This window comes from Nelusetta ayraudi, unplaced genomic scaffold (assembly GCF_046127955.1).
Source record: "Nelusetta ayraudi isolate G7.1 ecotype Tasmania unplaced genomic scaffold, CSIRO-AGI_Nayr_v1 ptg000026l, whole genome shotgun sequence".
NCBI lineage: Eukaryota > Metazoa > Chordata > Actinopteri > Tetraodontiformes > Monacanthidae > Nelusetta > Nelusetta ayraudi.
In genome coordinates, this window is record NW_027466076.1 from 10,418,298 (window position 1) to 10,443,607 (window position 25,310).

The 25,310-nt window shown below is 43.1% G+C and overlaps 4 protein-coding genes across 7 annotated transcripts; 2 read left to right on the forward strand and 2 right to left on the reverse strand.

Annotated features, from left to right (window-relative positions):
- Positions 1–91: 91 nt before the first annotated feature.
- Positions 92–9,168, reverse strand: helq (helicase, POLQ like). 2 transcript variants are annotated; one of them, XM_076029812.1, is made up of 19 exons: positions 8,957–9,168; positions 8,068–8,798; positions 6,692–7,352; positions 6,234–6,412; positions 5,700–5,900; positions 5,546–5,618; positions 5,361–5,458; positions 4,916–5,014; positions 4,515–4,660; positions 4,176–4,415; positions 3,511–3,652; positions 3,261–3,365; positions 2,959–3,166; positions 2,514–2,671; positions 2,336–2,434; positions 1,678–1,851; positions 1,460–1,573; positions 1,037–1,171; positions 92–944 (listed from the first exon to the last, which is right to left on the reverse strand). In XM_076029812.1, exons 2-19 carry the CDS (start codon positions 8,242–8,244, stop codon positions 909–911), a joined length of 3,045 nt encoding a protein of 1,014 aa, XP_075885927.1. In that variant the 5' UTR covers positions 8,245–8,798; positions 8,957–9,168; the 3' UTR covers positions 92–908. The 2 variants fall into 2 exon arrangements, with proteins under 2 accessions (XP_075885927.1, XP_075885926.1); XM_076029811.1 differs by having other exon boundaries at positions 94–922; positions 8,957–9,166.
- A 357-nt stretch (positions 9,169–9,525) lies between these two features.
- On the forward strand, positions 9,526–10,850 carry mrps18c (mitochondrial ribosomal protein S18C). The gene is made up of 6 exons (XM_076029818.1): positions 9,526–9,648; positions 9,833–9,879; positions 9,964–10,047; positions 10,304–10,361; positions 10,469–10,528; positions 10,714–10,850. Exons 1-6 carry the CDS (start codon positions 9,588–9,590, stop codon positions 10,788–10,790), a joined length of 387 nt encoding a protein of 128 aa, XP_075885933.1. The 5' UTR covers positions 9,526–9,587; the 3' UTR covers positions 10,791–10,850.
- On the reverse strand, positions 10,464–14,198 carry abraxas1 (abraxas 1, BRCA1 A complex subunit). 2 transcript variants are annotated; one of them, XM_076029816.1, is made up of 9 exons: positions 14,041–14,198; positions 13,207–13,297; positions 13,100–13,136; positions 12,922–12,988; positions 12,636–12,832; positions 12,395–12,514; positions 11,846–11,930; positions 11,658–11,769; positions 10,464–11,576 (listed from the first exon to the last, which is right to left on the reverse strand). In XM_076029816.1, exons 1-9 carry the CDS (start codon positions 14,119–14,121, stop codon positions 11,269–11,271), a joined length of 1,098 nt encoding a protein of 365 aa, XP_075885931.1. In that variant the 5' UTR covers positions 14,122–14,198; the 3' UTR covers positions 10,464–11,268. The 2 variants fall into 2 exon arrangements, with proteins under 2 accessions (XP_075885931.1, XP_075885932.1); XM_076029817.1 differs by having other exon boundaries at positions 11,438–11,576; positions 11,658–11,792.
- Positions 14,199–14,249: 51 nt separating this feature from the next.
- gpat3 (glycerol-3-phosphate acyltransferase 3) lies at positions 14,250–22,932 on the forward strand. 2 transcript variants are annotated; one of them, XM_076029814.1, is made up of 13 exons: positions 14,250–14,419; positions 15,021–15,217; positions 15,367–15,433; positions 17,377–17,665; positions 18,030–18,104; positions 18,761–18,850; positions 18,998–19,091; positions 19,168–19,283; positions 19,831–19,886; positions 19,983–20,068; positions 20,559–20,687; positions 21,972–22,051; positions 22,161–22,932. In XM_076029814.1, the coding sequence occupies exons 2-13, from the start codon at positions 15,071–15,073 to the stop codon at positions 22,315–22,317; spliced, it is 1,386 nt and encodes a 461-aa protein (XP_075885929.1). In that variant the 5' UTR covers positions 14,250–14,419; positions 15,021–15,070; the 3' UTR covers positions 22,318–22,932. The 2 variants fall into 2 exon arrangements, with proteins under 2 accessions (XP_075885929.1, XP_075885930.1); XM_076029815.1 differs by lacking the exon at positions 14,250–14,419 and adding an exon at positions 14,450–14,588.
- The last annotated feature ends 2,378 nt before the right edge of the window (positions 22,933–25,310 follow it).

The following is a 25,310-nucleotide window of genomic DNA, read 5'->3' on the forward strand; positions in this document are numbered from 1 at the left end:
GTTCCGGCAGGCTTGTTAATGTAGGAAGGTGGGGTTGGGGAGTTGGAGGGGAACTTATTGTTGTCTGGTCATTTCAAAATAGTAAAAAATGATAATAGTAAAAAAAAAAAAAAAAAAAAGGTGAGAAGTACAAAAATGACATGACAAATAATTGATGTCAGGGCATATCAATTTCCGGTTGATTTGCGAAACACCTCAAAATTAAAAGGAGCCATTCATATTGGAGGACTAAATAAAACATGATAATGCATTTCAGCGTCTTGGGAATATTCTCACTAAAACACAGCCTTTTCTTCAAGACACAGTGGAATATATTATTAATGTGCTCGTGTGACATCAAAATATCGTGCTACAAATGCATGATCTGTGCTCTAACAGTTATTCGTCGATAAACATGTGAAAGTATCCATTTTGTGGCCCACAATCCTCATGGGGTTGTTATCCGCCTGATTCGAGGAATTGCAAAACCAAAACATCCGCAATACAATTCTGTAGACGCCGCACCGCAGTGCAAGGACCAATTTATATCTTGTGCTGCCCTCTGGTGGAGAGCCAGAAGTCATGCTGTCGGGGAACCAAACTCTAGTGCAAGAAATGAGAGGATTCTAATTTTTGGAAGATGTTGCATTTATTTGAAGTCCTCTTTGTTAAAAAAAAAAAATCGAAAGACATACACTTCATGTCCAATAAATTATAATTACACACTACTGGTATTCTCATAAGATGGTCAATACAAGCAAATTAAAAATTGCCATTTTTTAATTATATATATATATTTTTTTAACAAAGACAATAAAACCTCTCTGTAAAAAAAAAGTCAAGCTAGTTTGTCTGTCTCTGAAGGAGTAGGCAGATCCAAAGGGATCATGAGCAGATCGTCCACTTCCTCTTGGAGTGCTGCAGCTTTTTCATTCACGAGCATCTGGAACACAGAGAGACATCATCTGATGGACAAATAGTTCATGTGTTAATTATTTTATTCCTCTTACACGAAAGCTTCTTTTTGCCTTTGACGACTGGGTGACATGGCGCTTACCTTAGCGGAGGCCACTATCTGACTGGCCTGTTTCTTGAAAAGGTTGTCAATGGTCTTGCAGAGGGCAGCAGGGTCTGCGTTGGCCAGGTGGGCCAACGTTTTGTAGCCAGCGTTATGCAGCTGCTTTGCCCGTGACTACGAGGGAAACAGGAGATTATTTTGAGACTGAAAGAGGAGCTCAAAATCATAATCAACACACAGGTGTTAGCCTTGTTCATTTAACAACCAAAAAGCAGTAGAGACTTTTAACTTTTCACAGGTCATATTTCAGTTCATTCATCTTGTTGTTTGTTGCGTTTTCAGCTGATCTCAGAAATTCTGCAGAATTCAGTTAATTAACTCAGTAAGTTTTAAACCTTTATCCTAGTGATTTAATACTGTATTAACAAACACAGGCACTTTTATCTGAACCTCCACACTGACCTCCATGACTCCAACCACCTCCATCAGAGGGATAAGCTCCGCCCTCACACAGTAGCTCAGCCTTCGCGTCAGCTCCGTCAGCAGGGCCTTAAAGGGCCAAAACTCTTCCAGCTCCTGATTGTGGCGATTATAGAGAGAGAGCAGTTCCTATTCACCAGTTTCAACGGTCTCCAGGTCTAAGGTTTAGCAAGCTGCGCAGGTAACACTTGTGCCGATACCTCCGTGAAGTGGAGCACGCAGGAGCAGAAGGCCGAGGAGGAGCTGAGCAGCGTCTGGATGAAGCCCCGGCTCAGCTGGAACTTTTCGGCTACGTTCCACAGGTTTGTCTCCTTCAGCAAGGTGAACAGCACCAGGGCCAAATACATGCGGCTCACCACCTCCATGTTCGCACTCTGCAAAAGCCAGCAAAACCAGGGCACAAAATGGATGTAGGCATGCATCATGGTTCATCAGTTCACTCTTTTTCTTTTTTACCCTTTTATCTAAATTATTTTATTTTTAAGGGACTTTATTAAGTGCACAGCACATCTTTGTGGTGAAGGGAGGCATTAAACTAGTTAACTGCAAAAAAGGAAAATAAACAACACATTCTCCAATTTTCAGTTCTGTCACCTCACTCAGTCCTTGTGTTTTGTACCAATGAGGAAGGACATCAATCTCAATGCTCAGTTTACCATGCATTTGCATTCCATTTATTTCTATTCTTTGCACACCTAAATTGGCGTAATGAAATGCGGCAGGTCACGGAATCTGTGCTATGCTAGCAGCTAGTCATGCTGCAATCAAACATTTTCAAACAAATCCATTGTGAGTGTCTTTGTGGGCTGATCGTCAAAGTAGAAAAAAAGCTTCAGTAGAATTTGAAGCAAACCGTACCTTCTTCACCGTTTGCCCTGCGGCTTTCCTCGCGACGAAACTCTCGGGCACGCCGACGGCCGCAGACATCTTCTGCTCCGCAACAGACAGGAGGCTGAACTGTGGCACGAGAAAAAACCCGCTGGTTTGCAATCAGGTTGATTCAGGCTGACTGCAGAGTCTCACGCTGGCTCCGTACCTGTCTGAAGTACGTCATCCAGTCAGGCTTGCACTGCGAAATGATATCGTATGGCGTGACCAGGTAGACCAGGTGGAGGTAACTATTGAGCAGCAGACCATCCAGGCCTATGGAGAGATCTTTGTACAGCACGTCGCTGTAGGTCAGATCCACTGAGCCTGTGGACCAAAGCATGTTTGAGAACAGCAGTCATACACACAGAAGGGTCATCAAAAATATACTGTGAGAAGTTTTCTATGAGCAGCTTGGTTGGTTGCTTGGCAGACATCATTCTGGAAGAACGGCACCTAATTATTTGAGAAATCTTTTTTTTTTTTTTTTTTTTTTTAACTGAAGGTTGGGAGATAAAGGCGTCTTTTAAAATATAATATGACTTAATACTGTCTATGTGTGGTCCAAGGGCAAATTCTATGACAAAGACGTACCAAATAAAGCACTCACTCACCTTTATAAGTAGCTTTTCCCAGCTTGGTGACCTGCATAGTTTGCCCGTGCGAGTCCATGGTGACCGTGATGAGACCTTTGTCCTGTAACAGGTCCACACACTGCTGCACCTCCTCCCATATACTCTTCTGAGCACACAGGTGCCCCTGCTGGACATACAGCAGCGTCCCCTTCAGGAACTCCCTCACCTGCTCCAGCGAGGTGGTGATCTGCAACAAAAAAAGCGCTCTGAACTGAACTGCACTGAGAAGATAGAGTGCCAGGGACACGCGCTCCAGTTTGACCGTGATGATGGCGATTTACATTCAGTCCAATAAGGGACAGGATGAGGCTCAGGAGGCCCTTTCCATCGTTATGCATCAGGTTGCTGAAACAGTTTTCCATTGGGGCGCTCACGAGGGATTTGGCCTGTCAGGGGAAACAGATCACTGAAGGAAAACGCATATAAAACATTTTAAAAATGTAATCTGCGGTATGTTATGGCGATTTTTAACCAAATCTAAATCCCTGCAGTACCCTGCAGCTCCACTGGATGCGCCGTGAGCGCGCTCACCATGTCCCTGTCCTTGTCTTGAAGGATGAGGATGCTCTCTCCCACAGTGTCAATCCCAGCTCGACCGGCCCGTCCGACCATCTGCTTGTACTGGCTCCTCTTCAGGAAGTCCGTGGCCACGTACGGCGAGCGCAGAATGACTCTGGTTTAAAGACGCAGAGGTCAAAACACAGTAATTTTCAGACTGAGTCAGGGTTGAGGATGCTTTTCAAAAATATTCCATCATGAGCTTGCATGCAGAATTGCAGCTTGTAATTTAAAAGCACTGAAGGACAAAAACGGTGAAGTGGCGTTTAAAAATCCATCTGGTTTTCTTTTATATTTCTGTCTTATTTGTAATTTACTGGGGGAATCATTTTTTCTTTCTTTGTTATTTTACACTTTCTCGTTTGATGGCCCCCATCCAGTAGATGGAAACAAAATATCTCATTAATTAATCTAGTTTTCAGGTTTTTAAGGTTATGTAACGTAATGTAATAGTAATGTCTCCAACATCATTCAAGCTGCTAAAAAAGCCTTCAAGGTGGCTGTGGATTTCAAAGGTGGTTCTGCAGGGCCAGTTAAAACCAAGTCGGTGGTGGATCACCCCTAGCTGGGTTGCCCAGGTGAGTGGCCAAATAGCACCAATAGGTGCATTCTAGCAATTCACTCCATCAGTGACTAACCTGCGAGCAGGGAGGTTGACCCCTGCAGCCAGGGTGGAGGTGCAGGTGAGCAGACACAGGACCCCACTGGAGTAGGCCTCCTCCACCAGTTTCCTCTCCTCTGAGGTCAGTCCACTGTGGTGATAGGCCAAACCATACGGCACCGTCTTCCTGAGCACCGGACACACCGAGCCGTTGCCGCTGTCCTTCAGCTCCCTGAGGAGGACCGCTTTCTTGTCCTCCTTGTGCCGGAGGAACTCTCTGAAATAGCAAAAATAAATAATAAGGATCCAAAACAAGTTGCTGGCACCGTAAGGAGAGAGACAGAAAGGTCAGAAAGTCTGCGAGAGGTCAACTCACTCTTTGAGGTACTTGCAGATCATCACGGCAACGTTCTCACAGTTCTTCTTGGTGGGGCAGAAGACCAGGCATGAATGTGTCGGAATGACCTCCGCCACCAGAGCGATGATGTGGTCCGGGTCTATTTTCTGCATGGAACTCGAGTACTAACGACACACAATTCATATTTTCCCTGTCAGCATCTCAAATGTTGCTAAAAGTCAAAAGTCCTCTAGGATAATATTGATGGTTGTAAGTGCCATGTGTTTTTATTTTTATTTTTTATTTTTTCTCCAAAACTGTATCAGCTCAGAAGCTCTGCAGTGGCCTTTAACACTTGAGCGTCACCACTTTTAAAACAAAGAAGCAAGTGAAAAGAAGACAACAATGACATAAAAACCATCAGTGAGCGCTGAACTCACTTTAAAGTTGAGAAGACGCGAGAATCGGAAACACTCCTCTTCCTTTGGCTCCACCTCGTAGATGGTGTCCCGTAGCTTAACGTACTCCTTTAGCTGGACCTGAGCAATTCATGTTTTGTTTTCAAAGTCATATACATCAAGACAGCAGCCAGTTGATTCACACTGAGATCCAAATTTGTCTGTGTGTCTAATGGAATAATTCACCAGCAGATCAGGGTTGGCTAGTTCATTATAAGGCTGTTCTGACAGGCTTTACATTTATATGACTGGTTAACACACATTGAGGATTGTGTGAACATCGTTACTTGAATTTTTGATTTGAAACATGAATTTTTGTTTTCAAATCGCAGCTATTTTTAGTTTCAATTAACTTCTTTAAGCAGCATACTCTGAGAAACGGCTGGCAGTGCGTTGAGGTGACGTAAAACGTTTCAGAATCACTCACAGGCCTGAAGTCGTTGGTGTAATTTTCAGCCCTCAGAAACGTCTGCAGGTCTTTGATGTTCCCCAGGGTGGCGCTCATCCCAATGACCTGAGTCGTCTCTGGGGGGGAACAAAGAAGGAGTATTTGTTGTTGTTGTTGTTGTTGTTGTTATTTTTCAGGTTAACCAGTGAAGCGACGACTCTTACTGCTCATGTAGAGAACTTTGGCCAGGGTCATTTCAATCACAGACCCTCTGCTGCCGTCACCCAGCATGTGAAGCTGCGCACAAACATCAAACCATAAGCCTTTCACCCCATCTTGATTACCAAAAAAAAAAAAAAAGCATCATATTTTTCGTACCTCATCCACCACCACTAGGCCCAGGTTCTCTATCCTGCCGCACTCTATCAGGGAGTTGACGAGGCTGTGGGCTTTCTCAATGGTCGCGATGTAGAGCGACACTTTGTTCCTGCGCTTCACCGGGGGGAACTTGCCCTTGCTGCCGGCGTATTCCTCCACCATGAAGTCCAGCTCCAGGCCAAAGCTCGCCAGCCCACGCACCTACAAAACAGTTAAAGGCTCAATTAGTCACATTTGCAGGTAACAACCGCTGTTGTTATGCAAGGTCACTAAAATGATAATAGGAAACCTTTACATCATCCTATGTTTACACGTAAGATGATGTAATGGCTTTCACTTTCTACAACTATATTAAAACGGCCGTTTCTTGCAGCATTTAATAATAAAAACGTATTTTATTGCTGGAGTTCAAATTCATCGATCTCCCAACCACTGGAAGGTATTCATCGTGTCACAATGTAGAGGCAACTAGAACTACTTTACAACTAGAGCTACTTTACAGTGCAAGCACTGTTTCCTGTAGTGTTGCAGCACCTTCTCCTGCACCAGGGAAATGTACGGCAGGATGAACAGGCAGTCCTTCTTCCTGCACAGCAGCTCTCTGAGGATGAGGATCTCCGCCACCAGGGTTTTCCCTCCACTGGTGGGGAGAGAGTAGATCAGGTTCTTCCTCGCCTGAACACAGTCCAGGTTCAGACACGTCTCCTGCCAATCTGAAGGAGGGAGACCAAAACAAAAATATTTAGCATTAGCGTGTTAAAATAATCAGAGAAACATTTTAATTCACAAACTCGGATAAATGAGAGAGAGGGAAAAAATAACTTCATTTGGAGTGATCCCATTACAGCTTGTCTGGTATATTATACAAGATATTATACATAAACATGTATGAAATCTTGTACGCATGCTTACATTTACCCTACAGCCCAAATATAACTAAAATATACATTACTGAAGACATAAAAAAAAAAAAAGGCAAAACTGTTCATCACCGTATAAACTCTTGATTCCTTTCAGCGTGTACATTAAGTCTTTTACTTTGGAGGGGAGTCCAAAGAAGGGCCCGAGGTCAGGTGTCTCAGTGGATATGGTTTCCATGGCCTGCATGGCAACGCTGATCTCCTCCGACACTACGGCTTCCTTTAATGTGACGCTCCGGGACAGAACGGCAGGAGAAGCTGCGTTGCAGAGCATCGTCCTCTTCAGCTGCTCGGCCATGCTCTTCCTGGCCTTGGTGAGCTTCTTGGTCCTGCCTTCCGTGTTTGCTTCCGGTGCCGTCTCAGAGTTCCCACCAGCGGCTCTGAAAGGTGTGGAGGTTTTATCTTCATCCTGCAGCCTGCTCCTCTTAACGCTCTGGAGAACCTGCTCCTGAAACTGAAGCTGGCTGGCTGGAACGTCCTCAAAGGGCTCATCTCCGAGAGCGTCCAGGATGGAGTCAGTCAGAGTATTGCCACAGGCCTGCTTCTTCTCCGGGTCTTTCTCTGATGGCTGCAGAGATTCGGGGTTGGGATGGACCACAGCATTGCTGTGAACCGAGGGCTGGATGTCATGCTGCCGTGCGTTTTGCTCTGCATCGTCCAGCTTTGCTAAGACAGAGCTGTCCTCCAGGAAACTGTCATAGTCGCCAAACAAATCCTCGTTGTCACTGCAGTACTGGAGAACAAACACAAGCACTCTCAGATGACAGCATGCAAAAACAAAACAAAAACAGTGACCTAACTGACATTATTAGTTTTTCATTGATGGTCTCTAATAATTAGTGTCACCCTTTTCCCCTTAATAAAATATCTTGTGTTATAATCATTTTTTTTTTTTTTTTAAATAAAGAAATTATTTTGACTAATAAATGACATTACCATACTCTCTTTCAGTCAATGCATGCATATCTAATACATTAATTTCCATTATCTGAAAACCTATTTATTTTTCTTTTTAAGTGATTATTATTATACTTTGCCTGGACTAACACAACTGACCATAAAATAAGTTGTTGATATCTTGTTTTGCAGTGTGCTCCTGAAAAAAAACTTAATTTCCCTTTTGACCCTGTAAGCTTGAATTCTGACATCAAATCTTGGTTAAAAACCAGTACAGTACATCAGCTCTCTTACTTAACAGTGGGAAGAACAGATTATCTGACAGCGCATTTTAAAATACGGAAAAAGGTGCAGTTGGAAGGATATGACACATTGTAATTAAAACAAAAAGGAACACACCCACCATATTTCACATCGAGTGGATTCTATAAATATAGGAATTATAGCTTTAACGCACACATTTTGTACAGAATGTTGAGATTGCCCAACAACTTGCTTATTGTTTATCCGATGAAAGGACTTCTACTGAGACTCATGTTGGGACAACATACCTCCGCTTCTTGTCCATCAGCCATGATGCTGCTGACCCTTCGGTTCTGGGGACATTGCTGTAAACAGGGCCCCCCACCTCTCTTCGTGGCGGGTGTCAGAAGACACTTGAGGTTGTCTATCGACCTCTTCCTGGAGGAAACTCGTTTTACTTTGACTTCTTGCCTCTCTGCATTCATTACAGAACAGTCGATTCAGCTGTCACAGCAACTGCGTAACGCTGCTACATGTCAAACACCTTTAGTCAACAAGCAAAAAGCTAATTTCAGACAAAGCACTTCATTTGGCAACTCGCTAGTTTCCATGTTGTCAAAGTCATTGACAATCGCCGGGTTTGGTTACCAAAACAACTCCAAAACGTCTACCACAATACTAAAAGTTAACCTAGCATGTTGCATTTAGAAGTTGGGCTCCTAAGTCTGCTCTCCCGACCAATAATTCACAACTGCTACTGCTAATAGATTACGAACGCACAAAATAAATATGTAGTGAACTGTAATATTATTCAGCAACGTTTTTTTTTTGTTTGTTTTTGTTTTAGCTATGTACTGCAGATCACAAAGATCGTCGCATTTTGAAATTGACAACAGCGTCGTCAGAGCAAGAGAGAAGTCCCACTATTACTTCCGCCTTCGAGTAAGGGCACGCGCAAGCGGCGGACAAAAATTAGACAATATATCTTTAGCAGTACCTTACAAAGTCTGTATTTGAAACAGTTTAAAATGCTAGTTTGCTACGGTGTTTCCCAATGTGTAACCCATCGATAGTTAAGGTAGACAGTGCTCTGTTACACTTACTTACGAGGTCATGGTGCGATCCAAAATCAAAATGTTGAGGTTTCCCCACAAAAATTCTGACGTATTATTATTTGCACAATGACATCATGGCAACTGCGTGTATAGTTTCTTATATTAGCTTTTATAAATCTTACAAACACTTGTTTCCAGCTGTCACAAATTGTTAAAGCCCAATGCATTCTATTTTGACGGCGTTCTAACCCAAAACCACTATTTCAGCTATTTATTATCTTTCCTTGTTTCGTAGTCTTTGGACGGTGTACATTATTAAGTTCCGTAAGGAAACATTTGCTATACCGAGGACTTCCAGATTCTACACCCCATGGCAGTCAGTAGGCTGTTAGAGCATGAACTATTTACAATATACCGTATAGCTTAAAAATATTTCACAAGCATTCTACAGTAAGATATCACAACTGCAGGAACATGGCAGCGTTCAAACACATATTTGCAGGTCTGTTGGCAGGGTGTAATTTAATTCTGTCAGTTTGAAACAGTTCCTCTCATGAAAATAACTGCGTTTCGCAATAAAAACTAAGCTTACATTCATACATTCATACACAAAAGTTAACTGTATTTTTTTTTAATTTAATAGTAACAAAAAGACAAAGAGTAAGATAAAGTGTGCTGCATCTATTTGCAATGGTAGGAACTGTTAACTTGAAAACCGGAGGGAATAGCAGAAAGCACCCGTTTGACAACATCCTGTCTCCCCACAGGTCAAAATGTTCACGCTGCGGGTATTTCAACGGCTAAAACCTGTTTTAGCGCCTCATGGAAACACAGGTCAGACAGCAGAAATATTTCAACTTCTGTGTCGGTGTTTCTTTGTGCAAATTTAAATTAACTGCTCTTATTTTACTCGTAGTTTTGTTCCAGTGTCCTTATGTTTTCTCTGGCACTCATGCTAACGATACCAGAAAACCGGTAAGCTGCAATTACACATGCTAACCTCTCTCCCCCTCTCTAGGTTTAAAAACTCTTACAACGTCTTCAAGCGTACATCTAAAGGATGAGGTAATCACTGTACCTTATCAAAACCTCTTATGAATTGCGCAGTTGTATGGTTCATTTGGAAACGTAATCTTTATTATCTCAAAGTTTGCACAGATGGAAAACCCGTTCAAAGAACAACAGAAAGGATGTATCCTCTGCAATATAACAGTGGACTACAGAAACACCCAGGTAAGTGAGGATCGTGGCAAAAACAGAAAAAACAAACAAAACACCTTCAACAGTCCACTCTAGGCTCAGTTTAAAGTCTTAAACGCATACTGCATACCTTTTTTTTCTGGACCTCAGTGTGACCACCCAAAATTTTATGAGGGCAGAAAATTCGTCCCTTTCTATGTTTGGTCGTAACATCCCGCTAAAGTGTTGTGTTTTTAGGAAAGTGTCTGCACAAAATAGATGTAATTACTCATAACTGTCTTCTTTACAGCTTCTCTCGCAGTTCATCTCACCCCACACCGGCAGAATTTATGGAAGACACATTACAGGTGAGCAGCTGAACCTGAAAACGTCTCATTAATGTGGATTAGTTTCCACGTTTAAAAAAAAACAAAAACAAAACTTTTGTATTCCCCCCCCCCCCCCCCCCCCCCAGGCCTTTGTGGTAGAAAACAAAAGGAAATCAGCAAAGCCATAAAGAAAGCCCACTCAATGGGTGAGTTTATTTTCCTTTGCAGTCTAATCAATGTTTTACCAGAAAGAAATGTCACTGAAACAATAAACTTTCTGTCAAAGAAAATCCCTTTACACCACAATAACTCTGAAGGATCAACTCATCGTTTTATCCTGTGAGAAGTCGTAGATCATCAAGTTTGACGCTTGTGTTTTTCCTCCTACCAGGTTTCATGCCAGTGACGCACAAACACCCTCAGTTTATGAAGGATCCGAACATCTGCAGTATCAAGCGTCTGGATTAGTGGCTCCCTGTTTGTGTCCAATCTTGTGTCATCGCCTGTTCAATAAAGTGTTGTATTTAAGCCGCACGACTGCTGACAGATTTTCTCTTTGCGACCTGTGCAACTCATAATGTATTTATTTTTCAAGAAAGAAAAATTAAATGTTCTAACAGCCTTAGTTGTCTTTACTGTTGAATGCCCAATACCAAAATGCTTGTAATGACATTTTTTTTTTATATCTGCTGCCGTGGCGACAGTTTCTGTTTAGTAATTCATTTTAATATTAGTTTTTAATGAAAAAAAATAAATTCCAAATACATTCTCAAACTAATTTAAAAAACATATACACCTATACATTCTCAGTACAATAACTGAGAAGTACATCTTGATTGTTGTCAAGTGATTTTAAAACCAGCCTTTTGGACTGATTTTGTGACTACCTTTAAAAAGTGAAAACACAGTCAATTGATATACATCATTGCAAAATACAATATTCACTTCAGGAACAGCTTTTTCTGCGTTTCCTTTCCCTTACTAGATCTGCTCCTCTCTGTCTTTTCTGAGGCTTTGTCCTGCATGGGGAGAGCAGGGAAAGTGATTCCTGATCTTCTGCGGCGTCTGTCTGTTCCAGCGCCGTCGCAGTCCCCTCTGCATTGTTCTCCGTGCAGCAGCAACAGGTTTCGGGGACGGGATGCGCCGCGAGATTTAAAGTCTGAGTGTGTAACAGGGGAGCGCGGGCGAACAGAGTTCTGATGGCCTTGTGCAGCATCAGGTTGTTCTTTTCCTCGGGTGGATCCTCGTCTGAGGCTGCAAGCAAAGAGACTGGTTTCAAACCAACAGGATTACTTCGAGTGTTGCTGATCTCGGATAAGAAAAACGACAGCAAACCTCCATTTGCTCCATTTTGCCTCTTTTCACTCAGCTGCTTCTTGAGCGCGGAAACGTCAGCTTGCAGCGTCTCAACCAGACGTTCGCTCTCCTCCAGCTTGCGACAGGCTTTCTGTACAAAAGGAAACAGCAATCCTGAAGAGGGGAGATGCAACTCCAACTTCAAACAGCCTCTTCTGAGCGCTCACCTCCAGCTCCGACTGCAGAGAGTCATTCATTTTGTTTACTTCGTCAACCTCTCTCAGGAGCCCATTAGAGGAGAAGAAGCTGGAGCTGTAAATAACAGAGGAGACAAATGAGGAATTGTTACCAGTAATGAGATATTGATATCCTAGAGCCAGTTTAATGTGTTTGTTTGTTTATTCTTTATAAAAGAAAAAAACAAAACAAACATTCTCCAGCCTAGAATGAAAGGGAGCAGAAAGAAGACTAATCTTATTGTATCTGCCCCTTCATCTCCAGAAATTAATTAAAAAAGAAAGTAATATAAAAAACAACAAAAACATAAACAAAACAAATAGCTGCCAGCCAACACATTCATTTTCAATTCCCAATATACAATTCAGATAATACCATACAAACAACAACACAAATAGAAGATGAACTGTGTTCAGCATAAAAGAGCCCATTTCAAAATTGGTAAGGAAATCCAGTGATAAATTTAGAATTTTTCCATGGGGTTATCATACTAGTATTGTCCCCTTCCTGGCTGCGACTTTTAACGAGTGGGCTTGTACCTGTGTTTCTTCATGGTGAGGTTGTAACTTGCCGCTGAGCAGGGGGAGGACACCTTCCAGTAAGCCAACTGCTCCAGCAGGCCCAGGTTGTTGACCAGCACGGGAACCTTCAGGAACAGCCTCCACGGTGCACAGAAGATTGCAGTTAGAAAGCAAAATCAACACGCCGAATAGCTGAAATAATAAGGACCGCTTGACCTTTTGTCAGCAGGATGGATTAATAGTGAGCGGATCCACTTACCTGCTACGTGAGATGAAGGCGGCGTACTCCATCCTGTGAGTTGAGCCTGGCGTTGTGACCTTGCTGGGCGTCAGCAGCACAAAGATCATGTGAGGGTTGGACAGAGCCCTCTTCAGCTTCTCGTGGACGAGCTTCTCCCTGAAGCTCATCTGCTGATCTGTGTTCCTGCGCTGTCTGTACCAGCCAATCACACTCTCCTTCCAGCGCGGGGAAAAACAAAATACAAAAACCCTCATCAGTGCTGGCAACCGTAAGTCTTCAAATAGTCATGAAAATCAGTTTTTACCTGCTTATTGTCTGCCAGGATTTTCTTCACGCCATCCAAGTTCACGTCTCCTTCACTGTTATGGAAGCTGCAAACATCAAAGGCATGGACTTTCTGTGAGTGAACTGTGAGTCTTGCTAAATCCAACGGACCAAATTAGGCCTGCATTTGGTTTCCAGATTCCCAGTGCAGTACTCACTTGTTGAGTCTGTGGCAGGGGAGATGCTGCTGAATGTCTGTAAAAGAGCAAATACACATCATAACTCTGCGATCGGGTCGCACCGGGTGTGATCAGTTCCAACTCACTGTATATTTCCTCGATCTGAATGTGGTCAGCCTGAGAATCGCTGATGGTGACCTGCTCCTCGAATTTGCTCTCCCCGAGGATAAGACCTTCCTGGAACGTTAGAAATAAAATAAAAACACACACAAGCAACAGTTTTCACATACTTTCAAATCTGCAATATTTGGACAGACAACAGTTGCACACTGTTGATTGGGGGGGGGGGTATTCAAGCTATTAAATAAAACAATGACTGAATGTAATAAAGGAAGACAACTGGCCTTCTTTTTCTTCTGCTAGAAAACGATTCTTTGTGCTACAACAAGTCATTAACCGCTTTTTAATAACATGCAATGCAATGAAATATGATATAACATTATTTAAATTACAAAGAAATGAAATCTCTCGTGACTCTACAGTGGGCGCCATTTCCACATATTGATTATGCACACTGTTCTGTCGGCGGCATATACACGAATTCGGTATCACATTCACGTGGCTAACAAATTATACAATATCCACAGTTGCTTGTACTCATATATACGCTCAATATTAAATAGGGTCTGTTGCAGGGTGACTGTTGATTTGGGTTTGAGTTCAAAAGTAACAGAATTACCCCACGAAAGTCAAGATAAAAAAACAACAACAACACTTTCCATAGATGCAAACGACGAGAGGCTGCAAGATCTGGAACTTTACTAACACACAGAAGCCAGTGAACTTGGAAGTTAGGTGGAGCAACTTCTGCTGCTGTGCTTATCACGTTTCCCGGTTTACAAAAAAAAGACGTTTAATTTAGCGTCCAGCGGTGACAAGTGCTAACAAATGATTTCATGAGGCGTGGGTGCTGCACTCACCACGTCGGAATCACTGTTGACATGCTGAAACATTAAAGAAGCTAAAACAATCCCGGGCATTCGGACAGACGGCTCCGCCATGCTTGAATCTCCAGCTTGATGACGAGCAACGCCGAGGCGTCGCAGAATTGCAGGTTCGCTGCGCTTTCCCTGCGCAGCCTGCTCCGCATGACGTAAACGGACGGGCGTGGCTTAAACAGTCGTTCCCTCCCTCCTGTACATTCTCACCACCCCTCCCCTCCCCTCGCTTCCCTCCTCGGGGCTGCGCTTTAAACGGAACGTCGCGACACAACTTGCAGCTTTTTGTGTGTGTGTGTGTGTGTGTGTGTTTTCGCCGCGGGACGTTAAACACACTGTGAAATATATGACCAACTCTCAGGTATTTATCTTTCATCGTTGTTTTTTTTATCGTGACATTTTTATTTTGCTTGTCGCTGCTGCGTGTTTTCCACGGGACTTTGTGTGAGACTTCGACTAACGGTATGGCTGAAGTTACTTCACGTCCAGCGGCAGCAGACCAGTCAACACAGTTGGTGTAACGTTACATGGTAAAGAGGCTCCCAAGTACCAAATCCAGGAGTGTAGTCGTGATGAAAAACTGTTCTGTGGGTTTAAATGCGGGTGCGAATATCCCGGGTCAAATACATACTGAACAAATTAGTTCAGAATTGGCAACAATGGTTAAAACCCTTTGGGAATAATACACGAATGTCCTTCATATCCCATTTAATCGAATTACTAAGTTGATTCTTACCTGCGTTAAGTACTCTACATAGGTGACTGGAAGGATTTACCCTCAATATTTACATAAGCAAATACTCAAAAGTGCTTAAATGTGATTTCACGCTCATCCCTCACTCTAGTACATCTAACTCAGGACCAAGGAAGGTCGATCCTGCACCATCCATGGTTCCGCTCTGGTTATTTAAATGAGAAGTAAATCTAACTCTGCTTTTGTTGTCTTTTTGTCCCGGTTACAGATGATGACGTGACCCCTGTTGAACTGTTGTGGCTGCCTCAGCTGTCAGTGATGATGGAGGACCTGTGGGGTGTGGCTGTTGGGGTTTTCCAGCTGTGGATGTTCATGGTGGTGTTCCTCATCATGCTCCCAGCCATGTGTGGTCTCTCTCTGGGCGTCACCGGGGTCTACATCCAGGTCCTTGTCAAAATCTTGGAGGTGGGGAAACGAGACACGTCGTCCTATGTATTTCTCCACAATAGCCCATGAAAGTACTGTTTGGTTCTTGTTTGCTGTTTCGCTAGTACGCATGTATGACAAATAACCAGGAATTCAGCAACTTCAGCCGAGAATTGTTTCATTCACAGTGGGCCACAGGCCGCATCCAGAGAGGGAGGCAGGAGCAGCCCAGTGTCCCGGTCCCTCTGCCAAATGGTGAGTTCTGGTGAACTGTGGCCACATAAAATAAAACACATTTGGAAATTCCCAAGATTTTTTGACTTACATGGCATGTAAATATAAATAGTTAAAATGAGGAATTTGCTAATAATCCTAATAATAAAATAGTGTAATATTACAGTTTTGTATTTCTGCTTGTGAGTCACATGAACAGTGGTTTAAGTTGGAAATCACTATGTCATATTTTGTAAAAGCCAATACGCAATTACACCATCGTCACTATCAAACAAGCCTCCAGCGCGAACAATGAATGTGGCCTCCAGTGCAATTGTGGACTGTCCAAAACCACATTTACATGGCAATGTGATGTGTGGCTGCTACTGCGGTTTTAAGCATGAGGGATTTGTTTTAGCTGCTGACAGAGATCATGTGACATTGTGCAAGCATGTGCGTCTGTGGCATGAGTGACGGAGAGAGAGAGAGAGAGAGGGAGAGAGAGAGAGAGAGCGTGCACGGGCAGGGGCTCTTTACTGGTCAGTCACGACATCTGTTGGTCGAGGTGTAGCCTGGAAAACACATGGCTGGTCTCAGGATGATGACGCAACTGCGCATTACGTAACCTTAATCAAATAACAGACTCCCGTGCAGTTGAAGCTGGGGAGGGGGAGAAAAAGGGGAAGCGCTGGACAAGTGTGTCAGAAGCAATATATTTTAATAAGCGTGGGGGCATTGCTGCCTCACTCGCAGATCCCAGGCTGCTCGCTTCAGGGGTTAAACAGCCGTGATTTGTCAGCGTTCTCGTGATCCGAAACGTAACGCGCGCCGTCCTTGCGGTTTTGGGAGCTCCTTTAAGTCTCACTTGAAGTTTTTAAGTTGAACCTTGGGAAATACGTAACCATTTCCTCTCCGGAGTAGAGCAGCTCTGTATAGGAGGAGTGCTTTAAAGAAAATGCTACCACTGAGGCCCATCGCTCCTAAATGTTCCTGGGAACAGAGCTCAGCTGGTTCAGTTCACTGCAAATATCTCACTCCTTGTGTTAAACCGCACAGAGGTGCTTCTTTTTTAGAGGTTAATGAATCACGTACTCGATGTTACACAACACCAGAGTACAGCAGACCGTTCCGTGTGCCATCGTCATCAATCTCCAGCCGAGTGAATATCCACTGACCACAAAGGAGCGGCCAAAGCTGCCGTCTTTGATTTTCTGAACACCTGCGGGGCGGCGCCAGGAAACTGTAAACACAGCAGTGACGTGACCGATGACCTTCTGAAACTCAATTCCCACACACAAGCGCTTAAAACTCTTGCGTTTGAATGCTTCTCACTGTAGGTTGTGAATTGAAAAAGCCTTTTCGGATGAGACGTGAAACGTCTTCAAGATTGTAAGAGCAAGTCCAGCTGCCCCAACTTAACCCTGCTGCATTATGAAGGGAACCAAGAGTCGGGGGTGTCAAACTCAAACACACAGTGGGCCAAAATGTAAAACTTGGACAAAGTCTCGGGCCAATATTGATATCAACTGAAAGAAATGTTCCCGCAGACAACAGTGAAACTTTTTATATGGACCCCAAACGAATTTTGCTTCAACCTTAACATGGAACAAGCAAAACTTAATACTATACAATGAATAACTTAACTTTGTTTGCATTGCCTCGCGGGCCAAATATAATGTCTCTGTGTCGTTAAAAGCAGAAAAGCATGGACTTAAAATGAAGCGTAAGCTTGTGTGCAGAGATGGCCACACGTTTCTGGATTTAGCAATCTCTCGATCCACTGTAAATATTTAATTATGATGCATTATCAGTGTGTAAATGTTTAGATAAACTTTAAGCAAACTCGCCGGCGCTGTCCGTTTGACCCAGTTGTTTTTTCGTGCAGTCCCGCTGACGGGCAAAAAAAAAAGCAAACCTCGCTCGCAGATTAAAAGATAGCGCGAGTCAACCGGCTGGTCTAACGGCGAGCCGCCCCCCATGCCCAGGCATTATCGAGCGGGCCGGGGGATCAATGGAGGAGGAAATGGAGCAGCTGCGCGGCGGCCAGTCGCTGGCGGCGGGGGAGTTTGCGCTGAGCGACGCCTTCTACTTCTGCAAGAGGGGCCTGGAGAGCATCGTGGACGACCAGGTGACGCAGCGCTTCTCCTCAGAGGAGCTGGCCTCGTGGAACCTCCTCACCCGGACCAACCAGAATTTCCGCTACATCAGCCTCCGCCTCACCATCATCTGGGTCGTGGGCGTCGTCGTGCGGTACGGCGTCCTCTTCCCTCTGAGGTCAGTCAGTTTTTTGTTTTTTTTAAGACTCACATCACCTGTTGGGTTTGTCCCTCTGAATAATTGACCAGGTTATGAATTTCTTGTGGATGTGTGTTGGTTTTTCTTTTTCACTGTACAAAGCGCTTGGAGATTCCTTGTAAAGGGGATTTGGCGCTTTGATTGATTGTCCAATTGATGCAATTGTGCAGAGTATTTAGGCCCACCTGAGCTGCTTTATAAAGCAAAATAAAATACATACAAAGGAAGCGCATGAAATCACGAAGCACAATATAAAGATATTCCTGAATAACGTGATAAAGACGCGTATAAACTGAACTATAAACACAGAAACCTCACTGTCCTCCCACCGCTGTCTCTGTAGGATCACCTTGGCTATCATCGGCCTCTCGTGGCTGGTGATCGGAACCGTCCTAGTCGGATTTCTCCCCGAGAGCAGGTACCCACATCAACACAGAGGAACCGCTGCGTGTCTTGTCTGCTGCTGTTTACACAATAACTTGCAGAGTTGAGCAGATAAAGTCTTGCACGTGCATGTCAAACTCAAATACAGAATGGGCCAAAATTTCAAACTTGGACAAAGTCTCAGGCCAACATTGATAGTGACTGAAAAAAACCTTGCTTAAGACATAACAGTGAACCGTTTTTTTTTGGACCCAAACAAGTTTTGCTTCAAACTGAATATGGAACAAGCAAAGCTTAAAACCATACACTAAATAACTTCATATTGCAACATTGCAATATTGCTCAAATTGAAAAAAAGTCATCAATATAAATAAAATATAAATAAAAATCTTACGCCTCTTTTTATTTGCAGCCTTCTGATTTAATCTTCAAGATTTTGAAAATGCTAATATTGAATTTAGAAATAAAGGGACAACAACAATCCAACAAAGTCATAATAATATCCTCCAATGAACATCCTGTCCTGATTGAGCAGAGGATTCTGGGATTTGTAGTACGAGCAGTACATGTGCTACATGTGGGACTGGCAGCTCTCGTGGTGATTTTGTTTTGCCTCAAGGGCCAAATGTACTGATACTGTCGGCCAAATTTGGCCCGCGGGCCAGAGTTTGACACCTATGCTCTATGCAGTTTGAAGCACTGGCTGAGTGAGCTGATCCATCTGACCTGCTACAGGATCTGCGCCCGGGGTCTGTCAGCCACCATCCACTACCACAACAAGTCAGTTACTGTTCAAAGTGTGCATACATTTTTTTTCTCCTTCTTCTTCTTCTTTTTTTTTTTTTTTAAAACAAATTACCGCAATTCTCAGAAGAAGGGAAGCAAATCATTTGCACTCACCAGCGACGTCTCGCCTCCTTTTCACAGGGAGAACAGGCCTCAGAAAGGAGGAATTTGCGTGGCCAATCACACGTCGCCCATCGACGTTGTGATTTTGGCCAACGACGGCTGCTACGCCATGGTGAGTGACGCCCGAGACGCTGCTCCCTCCTCCTCCCGGCTGAACCTCTCACTGCTTCGCGCCTCCCGTCCAACAGGTGGGGCAAATCCACGGCGGTCTGATGGGGGTGATCCAGCGGTCGATGGTGAGGTCGTGCCCTCACGTCTGGTTCGAGAGGTCTGAAATGAAGGACAGACACACTGTGACCAGCAGGTGAGCCGGCCCAAGGGCGCGTCAGACGCTGCGGGTTCATCGATCTGTTGGAAAGAGAGAAAAAAAAAAATGCGACACTTCACTCACAACCGTTTTCTGTTCTTTACGAACGAACCCTCTCGCGCACAGCACACATTGGGGCTGATTGACATGACTTTGAATGACGGATTTTTGTTCAACTTGTTCAGAAGTGTAACATTAATGACAAAACTCTTAATCGTCAAGAATAGCAACAACAAAAAGACAGATACGACTGTATCAGAATGTCTTGGTAGAGTCACTGCTCTGTTTCTTCTAAAAATGATTAGAACTTGAGACAAACCAAGTGGTCAGATGGTTGAGCGGTGATAAGAAAAGAAGATCTAGAGCTCACTTGTGCCTCAACCAAAACAAATTACCCTAAAAAATCAAAGTGAAAGAGGACATTGTGAAGACAAAAATGGTAGGACAGGCCGTGGACTACATTCTGTTCTCGCTATCATGGGTTCTGATGAGCTTTCCTCGTGTGACTAATTGTGAATCCGGTCTTCTGTGTCTGTGGGTTTAGGTTGAGAGCTCATGTTGCAGCCAAGACCAAACTTCCCATCCTGATATTTCCCGAAGGTGAGAGCCGAGCCGCGTTGAAGCCGTCACTGTGTGAGGTGGTGTCGGTGACTTTAATGGTCAGGTGACCTCTGGCATTGTGTCCGTGTGGAACAGGAACCTGCATCAACAACACCTCGGTCATGATGTTCAAGAAGGGAAGTTTTGAAATTGGCGGGACAATCTACCCAGTCTCAATCAAGGTACAGCTAATGGATATATATAGATATAGATATATATATCTATATCTATATATATTTGTTTTTTGGTGTCTATTGTGTAGAGAATGTTCTCATGTTGCCCTCTAAATCCAATCTCAAACTAAATCTGAGGTCATACTCCTGCCCTCTTCCGTGTGAACTCATTTATCTCAAGACTGTGCTTAATTTAATGCAATGCCCTTTTTGGACTGTGCAGCCTTTGCTGTGCACAACAATTTTCATACTTGCAGAAAGTGACAACTTTTCTTATCGCCATCTTCTTTATCTTGCTCATCTGCTGACACTGGAAAAAGGCAACCTAGTGTCGACAACACTTCATCACACACAAACTAAACACGGACCACAGTGTTTAAGCCTGACCGCATTGGGCCGTTCAGCTAACAGCAACGTGAAACACACCAGGCAGCTTTGTTTCAATGAACGAACTCAGTCTCAGCTCTTTCAAGGGTGTGTGTGTGTGTGTGTGCGTCAGTACGACCCCAGGTTCGGCGACGCTTTCTGGAACAGCAGCAAATACAACATGGTCAGCTACTTGTTGCGGATGATGACCAGCTGGGCCATCGTCGTCAACGTGTGGTACCTCCCCCCCATGACCCTACAGGTACGCCCGAGACCCTGTCGCCACTTGCGGATCGGCAGCAATCCAAGTTCATGCAGGGGCTTCTTCGGCCACTGACAATTTCAATTTTGAACAAAGTAGTAGTAGTTTCAGATTTTTATTTATTTTTTTATTTTTCTTAAAAAAAAAAAAGCTTCAATGTCTGATAAACTTTCAAACGAATTGCTCTTATTTTTCTTCATGTGGCTTTGATGGTGACAACAAATCGTGATGATCACATGACTGTTTCATAGATATTAGATGGAAGATCACAGAGAAGATGTTGGTAATAAAATCTTAATAAAAAATGCAGTGAAGAACAAGTAAGTTCCAGAATTTGCAATAAAATAAGGCACAAACATATTTCTTAGTCTTTCTTAGTGTTGATTTTTTGCTGAATCTCAGCTTTGGATACCCTGCAAAAGGATTCGCAGATGTGTTTCCGTGTTTCCATGAAAATTTATTTTAGCAACCCCCCCCCTCCCACACACACACACACACGCACACACACACACACACACACACACACACACACACACACACACACTTTACTCAAGAATAATACCCTCTCTCTCATATAACAATGAGAGAGAGGGCCTCAATCCAAAAGTGCAAATAACTCCAATAATGCAGATAACTTTTGAGCATTTTTCATCTTCATCAATTTCAAGGACTTCTTGAATAACAAAAAGTTTTTCAAACCGATGATCTGGGGTCTAATTTTCAAATATTTACATCTATGACTAAAAAAATTTACAAAAAACAATTAAATTGTTCACCAGGAAATCTGTATCGTTCTCCTTTAAATGAACTCCAACGTTAACATCCAACTGCGTTAATTTTAGCACCAGAGGAATGTTAAGAGTTTTTGTTCCCCTACTTCCTCATATTCAAGGTTGGGAGGGGCCTCGTGCAGAACTTTAAATAGTCACTAGAGGGCAGCATTTCCTCAAATAATGAATGACTTACAGGCCAGCCGAGGAACATTTTCGTGCCTTGTGTGTCTGACCGCGTGTCTTTGTGTTGCGTGTCTGCGTGTGACCCAACTTTTTTTTTATTTTATTTTTTTTTTATCGACGATTCTCATTGTGTGGACATTTATTTGTATTTTTTTTTTAACCTATGGCCACAATTTGTCTGGTCCACATCAACTATTGCTACATTTTAGGATAGATTTAAGTTTAGAGGCAATATATGAATTTGGGTTATAGTCTGTTGGCTAAGCCTCGGACTATAAAACAAACAAACAAACAAAAAACAAAACAAATGTGTTTGTTTTGTAAACAGGAGGATGAGGACGCCACTCAGTTTGCTAGCAGAGTGAAATCTGCCATCGCCCTTAAGGGAGGACTTCTGGACCTCGAGTGGTGAGGATCATCCACTCCACATCGCTCATCCCACTCATTCAATACTGGCCGCACGTGAGCATTTTCCCTCGCCATGTCAGTTAACTGTCCACCCTCACTGCCCTTGCAGGGATGGAGGGCTGAAAAGGCAGAAGGTGAAAGACTCCTACAAAGAGGAGCAGCAGAAGATGTACAGCAGTATAATCGTCGGACAGAACGGTCACAGCCCCACTAAAGAAAGCGACCCCAGCACAGAGGACACTGGTGCAACTGGACGAGACTCCTGATGACCGTTTCTACCACTTCCGCCCAGCGGCGGTTGAACTGGCTGACCCCTGCTGGTGGAACTGGATGCTGCATCGACTAACCCTTTTAAATCGTCTAAGTCTTACGTTTTAGTTTGTTGTTGTTGTTGTTGTTGTTGTTGTTGTTGTTGTTGTTTTTTGTTTTTTTTTGTGCGTCGGAGCCTCAGCGCGGAAATCATCTTAAGGCCGTTTGTGTGTAGGAATGTAATTGGACCAGCAGGAGGCAGCGTATGACAGCAGAGTTGTGCGTCATTCCTCCTCGAACCACTTCTCACTATCAATGCGACATCATTCTGTCTGCATCTGCGCTGTTTGAAAGGTTTTTTTTTTATTTTTTTTATTTTTACCTATATTTTTATTTTCCTTTTTTTTTCCTTTTTTTTTTTTTTTTTTTTTTACTATGATACTCCTGATACTACCTTTGTGAATGTTTGTTTACAGAAAAAAAAATATGACACTGGTTGTGAAAGACGGACATTTGTTCTCATTTTGATTCTCTAAAATTGACTGAAGCGCTGTGATGTGGCAGAAGTTGCATTTCGACGCAGCCAAACTGAACCGATGTGTGGGACAAAAGGCAGACTTCTTGTTCTTGTATATATATATATATATATATGAAGAAAAAAAAAAAAGAGTTGTAAAATACGAATTATTTTCTTTGTGCTTTATATTTTACCCCCAACCCCGCCAAAGAAAGAACAAACCCATTACATGTCGAAGATGCTTCACCGTGAGCCTCCTGACTGATGCCAAATGTTCGATTAATATTTCAATTTGCAGAAATACATTTCTCACGTGTTTTTATTTCGCTGAATATCACACACACATTCACATCTAATATATATGAACGGGCATCACATGCTGCTGTCATAACATGGTCATCGTCCATCGTTTAGACTAAAATGACGCAATAATTGAAGCACAATAAAATCGAAGCAAAGCTCGCTGGTATATTTTAACGTTGTTGTTTTTTTTGTTTTGTTTTTTAAATAAAAAAAAAAAAAGGGGAAAATTCAGTGTATGTAAAGACGAGATAGTAAAACATATGCATATTTTCACATTATACGTTCTACTTGCCTTTTGCTCTCATCTGCATGGAAAGCGATCTAAGGCAGTGGTTCCCAACCTGTGGGTCGGGGGCCCTTGGAAGAGCCAGCTGGTCATGAGGAATGATGATGAATTAATCAGGAAGTGGAAAAATGGCCAAATTAATAGCAGTTTTATTTTGATAGTTTTCCTCTATTTTAATGGATCCCCACCCTCTACTCAAATTCAAATCTTAATATTTTTAAATTTAAAGACACAACAAAGTGAACTTAACCAGCAGTTTGCTAAAACACATTATTTGGTTCCCATTGTTTTTTTTTTTTTTTAGCTGAATCATCGTCAGCATGAGAATGTAAAATTAAATGTAACATTTAAACAGTTGGCCTGCAACTGTTCATCCTTTAGTCGGAGCTCAAAGCTTATCTGAATCCAATTTGTTGTCAAGTTTTCTTCTAAAATCCCACATTAAATAAGAATCATAGAGATAACCAAGAGGCAGTTGCAGTATATACTGTTGACTGTATTAAGAAGAAAAGTAATTGATGATGAAATGCTTCATGGATGTATGTAATTATTTGCTGCTGCAAACAAATATGAGGCCGTAAATTACTTTTATTTTCTACATATTACATCCTGTGCCACTGTTTTAAGCTTCCTGCAGAGATTTTGTCCTCCATGGCAACAGTGCCATTTATTGGCTGATGGTTTTGTTTAGCTGTAGGAAAGAACACTGCTTCTCTGAGAATTTACACCACTGTGCAAACAGACTCGACTGGAAATAATGTTATTTTCACACGTTAGCAGGACTTCATGGTCACTTCGGGTTAGTTTTCTAAGCATTTGCAATTTGTAATCACATTGCAACATTTGCTAATGCGACGTGTTTGAGTTACTGTCAATAACAGAAAACCAGGCAGTCAATAAAAATAAAAGCGTGTGTGTCCTGTCACACACGCTTGCTGACCAAAAGAGAGGCATTACTGGCTTTTCGGAAGAGATTTCAGAGTGCGGCCAAAATGCACTGCGACCTTTAGAGGTGAACTTAATGTGACCTCTTCAAAACTTTTCAATGCACATGCCCAGTGGTCCAGTACTTGTTGCGTGACATGCTGTTCTTAAAACTCACAAACACAAGTGAATCAGCCCCTAAATATTCTGCTTTGATGATGATTCATGTTGAAACAGTCACATTTTGCCATTGTGAGGCCGAGGTGGCAAACTAACTGAAAGGTCACGTGACAAGATGTCGAGACACTGACATTTTTTGATGCGGTTCGCCCACCACTGTTGTAGTTCCAAATGAAGAAATGTTTGTTTCCACCTCAATTTCCCACTTTATAGATAAAATATCCCTGCAACACAAACTTTTGCTTTGCTTTCTTTGCACAACACCTCAACGCTAACTGCAATTACCAAGCGTGGACACGCTGAAAAAGTGTATCATCTCACATTCCTCCATTGAAACAAAACAAGTCATCTGAAGTCGTCCTGTTGGACAGCTGTGAAAACCCTGTCGCATCGCTTTGGGCGTCCGTCCTAACAAACAGTCCCCATTTTTGCTCACTGAGGCTCTTTAAGCTCCCGTCCTCGACGACTGCAATCGGAAAAACAGATAAAAACCTCGCCTTCCTTTTTGCCCCCTGCTGCAATGCGTGACAGGGAAATGGCGGAAGATGGAGGGGAGGCTTGGAGACGTCTGCGCGGCCGAGTCGCGGCATCCAGACATGTTTACTGTGACGGCGCTTTAATAAAGAAAGCAGAGACTGTGAAATAGCATGGAGTCATTGTTCCACGCATTTCACAGCCTCTCTGTGCCTCGCGCCGAGGCTGCACTCGGGCTCCCCGGCGGCTATAATAACAATCCCACAGCTCAAATTGCTTGGACAGAAATGTTTGTTCTCCCCTAACAAGATTGTGAATTATTAATA

Bases quoted from the DNA above. Each gene is read 5' to 3' on its own strand.
- helq (XM_076029811.1), bottom strand. From the start codon at position 8,244: ATGAATGCAGAGAGGCAAGAAGTCAAAGTAAAACGAGTTTCCTCCAGG. The intron at 2,672-2,958 runs GTGAGTGAGTGC...TTTGGTCCACAG, and splicing joins GGGAAAAGCTACTTATAAAG to GCTCAGTGGATCTGACCTAC. The intron at 923-1,036 runs GTAAGCGCCATG...TCTGTGTTCCAG, and splicing joins AGATAGTGGCCTCCGCTAAG to ATGCTCGTGAATGAAAAAGC.
- mrps18c (XM_076029818.1), top strand. From the start codon at position 9,588: ATGTTCACGCTGCGGGTATTTCAACGGCTAAAACCTGTTTTAGCGCCT. The intron at 9,649-9,832 runs GTCAGACAGCAG...CCCCCTCTCTAG, and splicing joins AGCGCCTCATGGAAACACAG to GTTTAAAAACTCTTACAACG. The intron at 9,880-9,963 runs GTAATCACTGTA...ATTATCTCAAAG, and splicing joins GCGTACATCTAAAGGATGAG to TTTGCACAGATGGAAAACCC.
- abraxas1 (XM_076029816.1), bottom strand. From the start codon at position 14,121: ATGGCGGAGCCGTCTGTCCGAATGCCCGGGATTGTTTTAGCTTCTTTA. The intron at 13,298-14,040 runs GTGAGTGCAGCA...CTAACGTTCCAG, and splicing joins TCAACAGTGATTCCGACGTG to GAAGGTCTTATCCTCGGGGA. The intron at 11,931-12,394 runs GTACAAGCCCAC...TGTTATTTACAG, and splicing joins CTCACCATGAAGAAACACAG to CTCCAGCTTCTTCTCCTCTA.
- gpat3 (XM_076029814.1), top strand. From the start codon at position 15,071: ATGATGGAGGACCTGTGGGGTGTGGCTGTTGGGGTTTTCCAGCTGTGG. The intron at 15,218-15,366 runs GTGGGGAAACGA...TTTCATTCACAG, and splicing joins TCCTTGTCAAAATCTTGGAG to TGGGCCACAGGCCGCATCCA. The intron at 20,069-20,558 runs GTACAGCTAATG...TGTGTGCGTCAG, and splicing joins TCTACCCAGTCTCAATCAAG to TACGACCCCAGGTTCGGCGA.